A 13,485-nucleotide genomic window follows, 5' to 3' on the forward strand; every position below is an offset into this window, starting at 1 on the left:
TACGATTTGTCGTAATAAGAAACTGAAGATTTTCTGTCAGGAAAGTCAAAGCACTCAGTGATGGCTTGTGAAAGTTAAGGGGGAAAAAAGTGAAATGCAATGGGAAGTGTTTTTATTCTGGAAATGCCTTCATAAATCGGAAGACTAAAGACCCCTTCTCCAAGGATGTCACTGGCACACGCAGAAGATGAAATGTTTTGCTGTGCAGGTGACCCAACCAGGGGTGGGGTGGGGGGGTCGGTTTTCATCCTGCTCCACGGGAGGTTGTTTGTTTACTGGGAATCAGGCAAATGCAACAGAGGACAAGTATGTCCTGTGTGCTGACCCGGCCGCATGTCTCTAGAGTCAAGGCAGGTGGGAGTGTGGGAGTGGGTGAGGTCACGTCCTTGGCTGGGGACAATGTATGGATCTAACAATCCCAGCAGAGAGGGAGGTGGTGGAATAAAGGTCAGCCGAGGATTTCAACTCTGTGATCCAGGATCAAGCAGAAGGCGGGGGTTTCTGGCTCTGCAGTGGCCAGGAGAGACAAACCACAGAGCTGTGTGGCCAGGAGAAGTGGGAAGCATAAGCACAGGTTTCTCACCTGCTCAGCCACACAGAGCATGTGGGAAGCCAGGTGGGGTCACCTTCCCCTCCCCAGCAGGGGCTGTAACATGTATCAGTAGTGCCCAGTTATTCGTGCCATCTGTAAGGCGCATGGGGAGAGCCAGGCTGGGCATAGACTGGGTCTCGGTAGCTGTCACCCAGAGCTGCGTCAGGATCTACAGCCCTTGCCCAAGCGCCCGAGGCCTGGGTGGCAGCAATGGGAGAGGAGGTACTGCGCCGGGGAGAAATGGACAGGCTCAGGGCCACCTGCTTCCTCCTTTTGGGGGGCTGGAGGGTCAGCGCCTGATGCCAGTTCCCAGCACGTATGGTCCTTTATGTCTTTTTCAGAACTGAGGTCACAAGACTGGGTCATTCTCATGCAACTAGTGGGTTCAGGGCTGGAACCAACCAGCACATTCGTCAATAAGTATGTCTTTACCCAAGCACACAGGTGGCATCTCCAGCAGGACGGTTTGAGCCAAAGGGAAGTTAGGGCCCTTTTAGAGGGTGGCCGCTGAAGGTGAGATGTTTCCATGGCTCTGCTGCTTCAAGAAACATGCGGTCTGAGAAACTGCTTATCCGGCCCTCTTTTATTCTCCTACTAATAACCTCACACCAGCTCTGGGTTTCCCTTCCTGAAAAGCACAAGTAACGCCGCCGCCCGGGCTCAAGCCAGCAGTTTAGCAAACACATGCATACCTGAACTGCTGCCCTCATCATCGTCACCATCCTCACCTCCTCTCTCTTCCTCTATCCTCTCCCTTGCCTTCTTTTCCCTTTTGTTGTATGCTGACATTCTGAATTTTAAAAGCCCTTTGATGTAGAGAAGAGGGAACCCTCTTACACTGCACCATAGTTGGTGCAGCCACTACGGAAGAGCATGGAGGTTCTTAGAAAACTAAGGATAGAGTAACCCTGTGACCCAGCAATCCCACCCCTGGGCATCTATCCAGACAAAGCTATCATTCAGAAAGATACATGCACCTGTATGTTCACAGTAGCACTAGCCAAGACATGGAAACAACCTAAATGTCCATTTACAGATGAACAGATTAAGAAGATGTGGTATGTATATACAATGGAATACTACTCAGCCATAAAAAAGAACAAAAAAATGCCATTTGCAACAACATGGATGGACCTAGAGACTGTCATACTAAGTGAAGTCAGACAGAGAAAGAAAAATACTGCATGATATCATGTATACGTGGACTCCAAAATAGGACACAAATGAACCTATCTACAAAAGAGAAACAGAGTCACAGACAAGAACAGACCTGTACTTGCCAAGGGAGGAGGGGGTTGGGACAGGGATGGACTGGGAGGCTGGGGTTAAGCTATTGTGCACAGACGGGGATAAGTGACAAGGTCCTACTGTATGGCACAGAGAACTATATTAATGTCCCATGATCAACCATAAAGGAAAAGAACATATAAAAAAGACTGTATACATGTATACACATGTATGTATAACTGAGTCACTTTGCTGTATAGCAGAAATTAACACATTGCAAATCAACTCTATTTGAATAAAAAATAAAAACGTTTTTAAAAAGCCCTTTGGAATTAAATAAAGGGCCTGATATTAAACCGGTTAAATTAAGAGTGCTGGCACCTTGCTGCCACCCCCCCACCACCACAGCCAGGGAAGGTAGTCACTGCTCCAGGGTCAAGACAAGGGGCTGTGGCTAAGAAATCATCTCACAGAACTGGCAGCAAAGGAAGAGAGGCCCTGATTACAGGTAACTTGGCATTTCTCTCTCTCCCTCTCTCTCTCACACTCACTCACACTCACACACACACACACACACACACACACACACACACAGAGCTCAAAATCTCTATACAGGTGTTTGGCCACCAAAGACACTTTAATTGAAAATTACAGTGTGGAAAAAAATGATTAAGTGGCTAAAGGATTATCGCCCACATCAATAAGCAGAGAATAAAACATGTGATCATTCACTGGGCAAAAGAATTCTGTAAACCTCACCGCAGAAGGGAGATGGCAAATGAGGGAAGGGAACACAACACTGGGTGACGCTCTGGCTCTCAGCCCGCCCCCCCCCACCCCGGTTGGGGACCCCACCGTGTGAGTGTGGCTTCGGGAAGTCCCACAGCAGACACCTCGGCCAGGACCCTGCCCCCCAGGAACAAACTTCACTGACAGGACATAAACATCCTCCGGGAGCAACGTGACAACTTGTGTCTGTGCCACAGAGAGATGAGGGGAGGCGGGGCAGGTCCAGGAAAGGGCCGAGCACCGCAAGGCTGCGCCCCATGTAACGTGCGCCCACACGTCCTGCTGGCTCCTGGGCTGTAATGTCACAGCGACTGATGATAAAAACCCACAAAGGAGCAATTGTCTTCAGGAGAAAAACCAGCTTGAAGACAGTAATAGAAGGTACCGCTGTGATGAAACCTTACTTTTTTTTTTCTTTTTGTCTTTTTAGGGCTGCATCCAAGGCATATGGAGGTTCCCAGGCAAGGGGTGGAATCAGAGCTGTAGCTGCTGGCCCACGCCACAGCCACAGCAACGTGGGATCCAAGCCACATCTTCAGCCTACACCACAGCTCACAGCAATGCTGGATCCTTGACCCACTGAGCGAGGCCAGGGATCAAACCCATGTCCTCATGGATGCTCCCGTCAGATTCGCTTCCACTGAGTCACAACAGAACTCCCCGAAACCTTACATTTTATCAATTTATCTATGAAAGCTTCTGAGGGAGAAGTTCAAAAATTACTGGAAAAATGGAAACAGATACAGCTGCTATGTAATGACTGGCCATCTCTGAGCTACAAACACTGACTTGTAACTCTGTCATGTATACAAGAGACTGGCTACATTTGACTTCCAGTCTTCCCATTATTATTATTTTTTTTTTCCTAACGACAAAGCACAGAAAATGAACTCAGTTTTAATCTGGCTCTTTCACAGTTTCTCCTCTTTGAGGGGGGTTTCCTACCCTTGAGCTCTTTCTCTGATCAGGGGGCCACCCCCCACACGCACACTCAAGGTCTGGTTTAAGACCCTTCCTCATTCCTGTTCTTCCGTCTCTTTCCAAGTAACGTGCAAAATGTCAGACCCGTCACTATTTGTGGACAAGAAAATCAATACAAGCAAACCTTACTCTAGAAACACGGATGGATCAGGAAAATGAGAAGCCCTTATATATTATGAAATGAATTTAAATCAGATATCGTGTTATCCATTCTTAACTTTTGAGAAATTAGGGACATTTTGGTGGATGGGGGATGCAATTTGGTAACAGTCATCTACATTTAAAATGAACATAACCTAATTGGCACAACACTGTAAATCACCTATACTTTAATTTTAAAAATGCTAATGGGGAGTTCACGTGGTGGCTCAGTGGTAACAAACCTGACTAGTATCCATGAGGATGCAGGTTCGATCCCCAGCCCCTGCTCAGTGGGTTAAGGATCCAGTGTTGCTGTGAGCTGTGGTGTAGGTCGCAGACATGGCTCGGATCCCATGTTGCGATGGCTGTGGTTGGCAGGTTCAGCTCTGATTAGACCCCTAGCCTGGGAACTTCCACATGCCTCAAGGGCGGCCCTAAAAAACAAAAATAAAAACATTTTTTTAATAAAAAAGGTTAAATGAAAAAAATTAAATGAGTATAATCTTTGATGCGTCGAGTTAGTATTTAGGGATTTATCCTATGGATTGAGTCACATCCGAGCACAAAGGTACATACAGTACATGGGTGCTAATTGCAGTACCGTTTGCCATAGTAACATAAATGGAAGAGAGACTGACAAATGATGATAGATTCATAAGATGACATCTATTAAAAAGAATGAGGCAGGTATTTAGGAGTCAATCTGCGCAGGATGAAAGTGAAAAAAGCAAGTTATGGAACATGAGACGGTGAGGCCCTATTTTTCCCTCCTCTTGCCCACAAAGGGGGAGTCCTGGCTTCCCCATCCGGCTTCCCCCTCGCCTCCCCTTCCCCATCCACACGCTAGGAGGCACTTTAATAAATCAGGATTGGGGGGACTGAATTTCTCCCCAAGAAGGACAAGAAGGAGAGAGACAGAAAGGAAGGAAAGGAGGGACAAGTGAAAAAACCTACGTGAACAGCACAGTTTTGAGGGAAGGGAGTCGAGAGCGAGGGAAAGGAGATGCTCTGGGGGTGTGAGAACAGTGCGGAGAAGAGCGCCAAACTGGGGGCTCGGAACATATATGGAATTCTACCCTGAATGGAACCCCCACTCATGTTCTTTGAGGGACTCTGGTAAAGGTTAGGATGGTTTATTTGCTTTCAATGTTCCCTCTCCATCCCCCTACCTCTGCTCCGGCCAAGACTGAGTCACGTGAGGCTTTGGACTCTATTCAGACAGGTGCCTCCCATGGAAAAGTTCAGAAAGAAACTTGCCATGGTTATCTTCAGGGAGTGGGACAGGCGTGTGAAAGGTGAGGTGCTTTTTACCTTTCCATTCTGTGGAAAATGTCCTTCCCTAAAAGTATATATTATTCATACAACAAAAATGAACAGAACATGTGCACATCTATGGAAAGCCCCCTGCAAAGCCTTAAAAAGTCTCTGTATCACCATGTCTTCTTCTAAAGAAAATCAAGGTCCATGTGTATTCAACATAATTTAAATCTTAATTTTTAACAACTATGTTCAATTTTCTTTTTTCTTTCCTTTTTTGCAGCCACACTCGTGGCCTATGGAAGTTCCCAGGCTAGGGGTCAAATTAGAGCTACAGCTGCTGACCCACACCACAGCCACAGTAACACCAGATCTGAACTGCTTCTGTGACCTACACCACAGCTCACAGCAACGCCGGATCCTTAACCCACTGACGGAGGCCGGGGATCGAACCCACAACCTCACGGATACTCGCAGGGCATCAGAGCCACGGGCTCCTAATTTCCCTTTTGTCAGGTTCTTAACCCACTGATCCACAACGGGAACTCCAGCAACTATGTTCAGTTTTCTTTTTGTATTCCTTTCTCTTATTTTTTTTTTCCCCAGTTTATAGCCTACATCGATGACATTACGGACTGAGCAGACTTTCACAGGCTAGACCAGGGGACCTCGACCTGATCTGTCACACCCTCCTCAGTAGGGAAACCCTTTCCAAGTTCGAAACTCTACCAACTAGCAAAGTAACTTGGAACCTGATTCATCTTACAGTCGAGATTTGACTGAATTATGTTTTAAAGTAAAATTTGTGAAATACCTTCAAATCGTTTTCATTCCACTGAATGTTTATAGGGCTAAGTGACTGCGTATATAATCACAGATACACAGACCCTCTCAGAAGTGTCATGAGCTAATATGAAAGATTATACATTTTGCTGCATATGAATGACTTCTAAATTGCTTTATGAAACATAAAGAACTCAACATTTTGTATTGCATCATAAAAAGAACTTGTATGAGCAAATACAGATGATGGAGTAGCAAGAAAGGCGGGGAAGGCAATGCGGTGGTGATTTGGATAAAAATGGAACATGGACACTTTCCCCCCTAAGGGCAGCAGTGAAGATCGAGCCAAGGTCAGAAGGGACAAAGTCATCCCTTAGAGCCTTGACCTCACTCTAGTTGTTGCAAGCAGCATATTAACATGATAACACTATTACAGCGGATGGCAATCCAGTCACCTTGCAGTAACTGGGGACTAACTGTACACGTCCTCAGCTGCAGGGGGACACAGAGCCTGCCCAGAGCACTGGCCAGGAGGCCATGTAGACGGCTGACGGCCCATGGCCTGGTTTCCTCGTGCACACCTGGGCCGAAAACCAGGGCCCACCTCTGGACTCCTGCCCACACTCGGGGGGGGGGGGGGGGCTTGCAGGGCATGGGATCCTCGGGCTCCTATTTTCGCTTTTGCCTGAGCTAAAGTGGACAAAGGCCAACAGCTACGGCCTCCCTGCTCTGCTGTCTCTTGACTCTGTTGGTCTGGACTGCACACAGCTCTTGCCTCTGCTGTGACTCAGAAAGCCAACGGTTCGGATCTCACTCACATGAGGTGGATCAGTGCAGACTGGATTTCCCGAAACACCGCAGAACAAGCCCTCAACAAGCTCCAGGAAAAAGAACCGCGGGGGGACCCGGGTCACCCGCCTAAGAACCGCGCGTGCGTTTATTTCCAGAGGGTTCTCGACCTGCAAAAACGCCGGGAAGACATAACCCAGAGTTTCTCAAACACCGTGGAGGACGTTCCATGGACTCGGCCTGGCCTATGAGAAAGGCCTCTTTGACTCTGGGCGACTGCTGGTTAAGGGAGAGGTAGGAAGGTCCCTGAGAGAAGCCTTGATGGGTACAGGGAAAGAAGATTCGGAGAAACGAGGACCCTCAAAGGCGTGCGGCCTTCTTAAAGATGCGGGGGACCACGGACATGCTGTGCAGGGGGCGGGGGCCTGGGCGGTAAAGGAAGGGGGGCGAGGGGGAGGGAGAGGGAGGTGGAGGGGGGGCGAGGGAGAGGGAGGCGGAGGGGGGGCGAGGGGGAGTGAGAGAGGGGGAGGAGGAGGGGGAGGGTCAGGGTACAGCCAGCACCAGCCAGCAGCACGGGGCCTGCAGTCACCCAGGGCTCCGGAGGAAGGCGCATTTTCGTGTCCGTCTCCTGGCCGGCGTCCATCCCCTCACCCAGCCACCTGCGGTCTGGCTTCCTGAGAGCGAGCCCCAAGTTCACAGAGGTGACGCCAACCGTCCCCAGCCTGCCTCTGGGTTGCAACACAGAGGCTCAGAGAACGCACGCAGCCTTATCGCTTTGCATTCACTTCGTATTTTCTGAGAACCCACAAGATTCATCATACCTCGCAGACGTTTCAGGCTCCTGGGAACGTCTACAGTCTCGGCCCCCAGGGCGATCTCCTCTCCGCTTGATTACAGCTGACTCACAGTCTGGATTCCTAAGCTGCTCAACCACAAGGCAGTGGAAGAAACCACCTAGAGAGGCTCTGAAAACACCCTCCCGGTCACCCCAGTGCCACGGCTGGCCCGTGGGCTTCAGCCACGCACCTGGCTGATGGGACCATGCCATCTTCAGGCTCTTCTCTGCCTGCACCGAGCTCCGGGCCCAGGCCGGCCTCCCGATCCATGCACCATTTCCGGCTTCCACCTTTGCACGAACTGCTGTCTGAGACTCTGAACTTGCTTCTGCTCTTCTCCAGCAGATCCTGGTAACTCCCCCCCTCAGCTGTCTTCTAAGGCTCCCCCTCAAGTGGGGACGGGCCATCCCCGGAGCTCTGCCCCCGCCACTCACCCTCCCTGAGGACCACTCCCCTGCCTGTTGCTCCATGTCACACAGGTCTAGACCTGAAGTCCCTCTGCTCAGCCTCTTAGGGCCAATGTCATGTTTGCATGATCTTCAGATCTGGGCAACTCAAGCTCTGCCCAGAATGGTAGCCCTCCTCCCCAGGGACACCCCCACAACCCTCCCCAGTCCCAGATGTTTCAGGGCACCTTCCTGAAGGTGAGTGACCTTGTTCTGGGCTGGAGACGGCTACTCCAACCCCAGATGACGGCATGTAAGTCTCTGTGGCCTTTCCTGTGCACCGGTCTATCTCGTCTTCCAAACGTAGGTCCTAGCCCACTGCAAACCAGGGTCCCACACCCACCAGCACCAGATTCTCGGCTCTTCCATACTGCCCTCCCTCCCAAAGCTCCTCTGAGTTACCAGAACATCTAGGAGCAAAACACCTGCTGGTCTGGAGGAGCCAGTCAGGAACATGGATTAGCAATTGTTCCTTCACTGGACTGCATGACATATTTGAGCAGGGCTGTCTCCTCAAAAGAGGGTTATGAGGCCACATGATTCAGGGAAGGCCCCCTGGGAACCACGAAGCCCTGAAAAACGGAAGAAACCAGCACCGCTGTCAGCCAGACTGAGGGTCCCACAGGGCCACGCTCCCCTGCATGGAGGCGGGGTGGGGGTGGAGCCAATGATAGCCACGCCCCCCAGCTACTGCAGAGCTGCTCGCCTCTTTGCTCCCCAGCGCTGTGGACTTGCCTCTGCCATCGCCAGCAGCACATCTTGGCACCCCTGGCTCCGCCTGGGGATGGCCTCTCATTAGTCTGGACACACCCACAGTGCCCGACGCGCAAAAGGAACTTTGCAAGTGAGGCGTGAACGATAAACGCACAACCGAGCGAGCGAGCGAGACAAGGATCGGTTTTACCCCCTGATTGAGAAGCGGATGGAACGCGCTCCATGTAAAGCAGTAGCGATGGGAATGACGTCACGCTGTCTGGCCTTTGCCAGCCCCCTCCCTGGGACTCACCTGTACGGCTCCATGGTCCGCATGCCGTAGAAGAGCGCCTCCTCCAGCAGCCCCAGGTTGATGCAGGCGTCCATGGCGCAGTCGAGCACCTTCAGCTGGTAGATGTTGATGTCAGGAAGCCGCTCGGCATTGCTGCTTATGATCGTCTGGCACATGGCCAGAACCTGCTCCCACTCTGTTATTAACCTCAGTTAAGGATTCATTGTCTTCATCAGGAAAAACACAAAAGTAAAATGAGATTCTTTAAAAGACTGAAGAGCTCCTGGCGCAGGAGGGAAGGAAGCGCCATTATTTTGCACAGATGAGCTGCCTGAAAACACACTTGAGAAACAAAAACACCTAAGTGGTGTCTCAGAGAAGGAAATTCTGTTTACATCAACAAACCATCTCCCAGCCAAGCCGATGCTCTGGGGGATTAAGATTTATTGAGAACCACTCTCGCTTCACACTCTTACATGTATTCTCCTTAAACCCAGGCATGAGATGCATGCAGCTGTTTATTACACTGAATGAAAGATGAAGTTCAGTTTAACAGACTTATTTACTCTGTTGGCTTCTGTTTCACAACCGATCTGAGATTAAAGACACTTTAAAGAGATTCCTCTTTTAAAAGAACCTTGTTTTGGAGTTCCCATTGTGGTACAACAGGATCAGCAGTGTCTTGGAAGTTCTGGGTTGCAGAGTCGATCCCCGGCCCAGCACAGTGGGTTAAGGATCCAGTGTTGCCGTAGCTGTGACTTAGGTCACACCTGCGGCTCGGATCTGATTCCTGGTCCAGGAACTCCATATCCTGTGGGGCGACCAAAAATGAAAAAAGAAAAGAGAAAAAAAATAGGAAAAAAAAAAAAAAAGGAGCTCATTTTGCTTGTATCATTTGAACCTCAGGCATACATGAAACCAAAAACACAACTCATTAGGGGAGGCTTCTCAAAGAAATCCATTTCCACTTTAAGTTTTTTGATTATAAAGCAAAAGTGATCCAAGCCTATACCTAACCAAACAAAGGTATTCTTATTTTAAACACCCAAAGTAAAAGATAGTATCAAGAACATGTGGCTTCTGTACACAAAGTGTAGACAGGGGGAAAGGATGGTTTAGAAAGGACGGGGAGAAGCCCCAACCGTCACTTCAGAGCTGACTTGACCATTAACCATGAGGCCATAACTTGCTCTCAGGGAGCCTCCGTGTGACTTTTTAAAAAAACTGATGGGGTAGTCAGAGTGAGGACCTGGCACCTGCAGCCTCGAGTCCCTCTGGGGTATCTCCCTGTGGAAGCACAGGGGGGAGGGCAGGTCCCAGGGCCTCACAGCACTTCTTTCCTGCACTGCCCTGTTAGGTGAGGCGGAGGCCAAGGGCAACGCTAGGCTGGAACAGGCCCTGCTCCCATCTCTCCCTCACCTTCACCTGTGTAGCTCCAAATTCATCTGCTTCCATATGCTGGAACCCCCCTGGGCGAAAGGTGTGCAGATTTACAGAAATGGCATAGCCTCTGACTGGAGAAAAGGCTGGATTTAAACCTGAGTGCGTTCTGTCCCTTGTCAGATGAGAGGTTCTGAGGACGTCACCTGTGCTTTGAGGTAGGCCAGAAATGGAAAAACCTCGTGTCACTGTAAGAACTAAAGAAGATACGGTACTTCTTCTGCACTTCTGTAACATTTTAAAAAATGTTTCATGGTTCTGCACAGCAAAGGAAACCCTAAACACAACAAAAAGACAACCCACAGAATGGGAGAAAATCTTTGCAAATGAATCGACTGACAAGGGATTCATCTCCAAAATTTATCAACACCTTCTGCAGCTCCATACCAGAAAAACAAACAACCCCATCAAAAAATAGGCAGAAGATCTAAACAGACCGTTCTCCAAGGAAGACATACAGATGGCCAAAAAACACATGAAAAGATGTTCAACATCACTCATTATTAGAGAAATGCAAATCAAAACCACTCTGAGGTACCTACCACCTTATACCAGCCAGAATGGCCATCATCAAAAAGTCTACGGACAATAAGTGCTTGAGAGGGTGTGGAGAAAAAGGAACCCTATGACACTGTTGGTGGGATTGTAAATTGGTGCAACCACTGTGGAAAACAGTATGGAGATTGTTCAGAAAACTAAACATAGAGCTACCATTTGATCCAGCCATCCCACGCCTGGGCATCTATCCAGAGAAAACCACGACTCGCAAACACACATGTACTCCGATGATCACTGCAGCACTCTTTGCAATAGTCAACACATGGAAACAACCTAAATGTCCATCGACAGAGGAGTGGATCAAGAAGATGGGGCACATCTACACCTTGGAATATGACTCAGCCTTTAAAAGGAATGAAATCCCGGCATTTTTAGCAACATGGATGGATCTAGAAATTATGCTAAGTGAAGTCAGTCAAACAATGAGACACCAACATCCAATGCTTTCACTGACATGTGGAATCTGAAAAAAAGGACAGAATGAACTTCTTTGCAAAACAGATACTGACTCACAGACTTTGAAAAACTTATGGTTTCCAAAGGAGACAGTTCAGGGGTGGAGGGATGCGCTGGGGTTGTGGGATGGAAATCCTATAAAATTGGATTGTGATGATCATTGTACAACTATAAATGTAATAAATTCATTGAGTAATAAAAAACAACAAAAGCTTCATGGGTCCTCTCCTGAGCCAGGCAGAACCCCGGGGACACTGAGTGGCACACAGAGAATCATGCTGCAGGAACATCAGTGCCTCCCTCCTCCTTTTACTGTGTCACCACCTCTGAGTGTGACCGGGCTTAAGGAAAATGGTTCAATGGACGGAGTGTGATCAATTTCCCCACATGCAGGCACAGCTCTCCGGCTCTCACACCTGCCAGCGCTCTGCTCCACCCTGCCTCCAAGTCCAAGGCCCCTCTGGGGTCCTGGGGCGCCATGCCCTGCCCTGGCTGGAGACAGGGCACCTGGGGTACCATGCTCCTCTGCCTCCTTCCAGCAAAATCTACCTCTTCTGGCATTCACACTCTGGACGCATGATGCCCACACAAGAGGAAACCCTTTCAGTCAACCAACAAAGCCCCGAGTGGGAACTCCTATCTTTGTTAACTTTTTATAAATTAAGTCATTCTTCAAAAGTGCATTTTTCTTTCATTAGCAGCCCCCTGGAGGCACAACACCTAACCCCACAGGCTTGACGTCCTGGTGAGAACTTTAAGCACCACCACACATGGCTGAGGGCCTTGCCGTCCCCCTTTCTGTAGTGACACACTCTCTAATTTTAGGATAAGTCCCATCTCTGAGGCATTGACTCTGGTCTCAGAAGAGGCATATTCCTTGAAGAAAAGGGACTTGGTGACTTTCTTTTGTATTCATCCGACCGGTAGGTTGAAAGTTTGCCAAATGTACCCCCTAGAGGCTGGGGGAGGCAGCGACATCGGTAGGGCACTGGTTTTGTAACAGACTCTGCGGGGCTCACCGCTGTGGCTTTTCATTCCAGCCTTAGAGATCTGATGGGCTGTCAGGAGCAATGACTGTCTTACACAATGCTAGATGTTTCTGTGGCAAGACTTCATACCCTGTTTTAACATAACGTTGTGTGACCTCCAGGATTATTTCCCTATTCACGTACATATGCTTCAGGTTTTTTTTTGTTGTTGTTTTTTCTGCCTTTTCTAGGGCCACACCCATGGCACATGGAGGTTCCCAGGCTAGGGGTCGGATCGGAGCTGCAGCCACCGGCCTACGCCACAGCCACAGGGGATCTGAGCTACATCTGTGACCTACACCACAACCCAAGGCAATCCCAGATCCTTAACCCACTGAGCGAGGCCAGGGGTTGAACCCATGTCCTCGTGGACACTGGTCAAGCTCGTTACTGCTGAGCCACGACAGAAACTCCGCTCCGGCTCTTTCTACAGAGGTTTGAGGTGACAAGCCTGGGAAGTAAAAGCCAGATGCAGCCAGTGATAGGAGCACATCCAGTTTCCCCCCAGCCAGTGGGGAGGGACCACATAACCAGGTCTCCCCGCAACACTGGCAACAGTCTCCCAGCCCACCGGGCAAACCTCTGCTGTACGGCGCCCCAGGGAGCAAAAAAATGGAATTATTTTAACTAAGAGGCTTTCCTCCCAAGCTAAGGCTGACATGTATTTGCTCAAAAATATAGTCCCTGGCATCTGCTTGGTGTTCACAAGTCAGTCTGTTCCGGTGAGACGAGCAGGGCAGGGAGCCACGGGGAGCAGAGACGATCAAGGGTAGCACAGGCCCCTTTTCTGCAAACTTTTAAATGACCACGAGGATTAGCGAGGATTAGGGGCGAAGAGAAAGGGGAAGGCAGAGAACCCTCTTGGGAGTTTATTCCCTCCTTAGACTCCAAGACGGAGGGACCCCGGGCTCTTACTCACAATATTCCACTGCTTACAGCCGCTCCCAGGGGGCCCTCGCCTGTCAAGTCTGGTCGCCCTTGCATGGCATTCAAGGCCTTGCCCGGGCCCCTCTCTGGCACGGACACTGATCACTCCCAACAGCAGGGTGTGCACCTTCTCTGCGCATGTGCAGGCTCCGGCTCTGAGGGGCTCCCCTCTGTCACTGTCACCGCTGGCCCGGCCATGGCCTAAGAGCCCTGCCAGACACAACTCTGCAACTCTACAGCAGTCGCCTCC

The 13,485-nt window shown here is 49.8% G+C and overlaps 1 protein-coding gene across 3 annotated transcripts in view; it reads right to left on the minus strand.

Moving 5' to 3' along the window:
• Nucleotides 1-13,485, minus strand: part of SMYD3 (SET and MYND domain containing 3) — a 752,343-nt gene that overhangs the window by 123,178 nt on the left and 615,680 nt on the right. For all 3 annotated transcript variants that reach the window (NM_001160092.2, XM_084978701.1, XM_084978702.1), the window contains 1 exon segment: nucleotides 8,848-9,022. In NM_001160092.2, coding sequence (NP_001153564.2) covers nucleotides 8,848-9,022 — 175 coding nt within the window.

This window comes from Sus scrofa, chromosome 10, assembly GCF_054392235.1.
Source record: "Sus scrofa isolate SSC_HxYL_T2T_F1_AM1 chromosome 10, Sscrofa_HxYL_maternal_Yorkshire_Landrace_v2.0, whole genome shotgun sequence".
NCBI classification, from domain to species: domain Eukaryota; kingdom Metazoa; phylum Chordata; class Mammalia; order Artiodactyla; family Suidae; genus Sus; species Sus scrofa.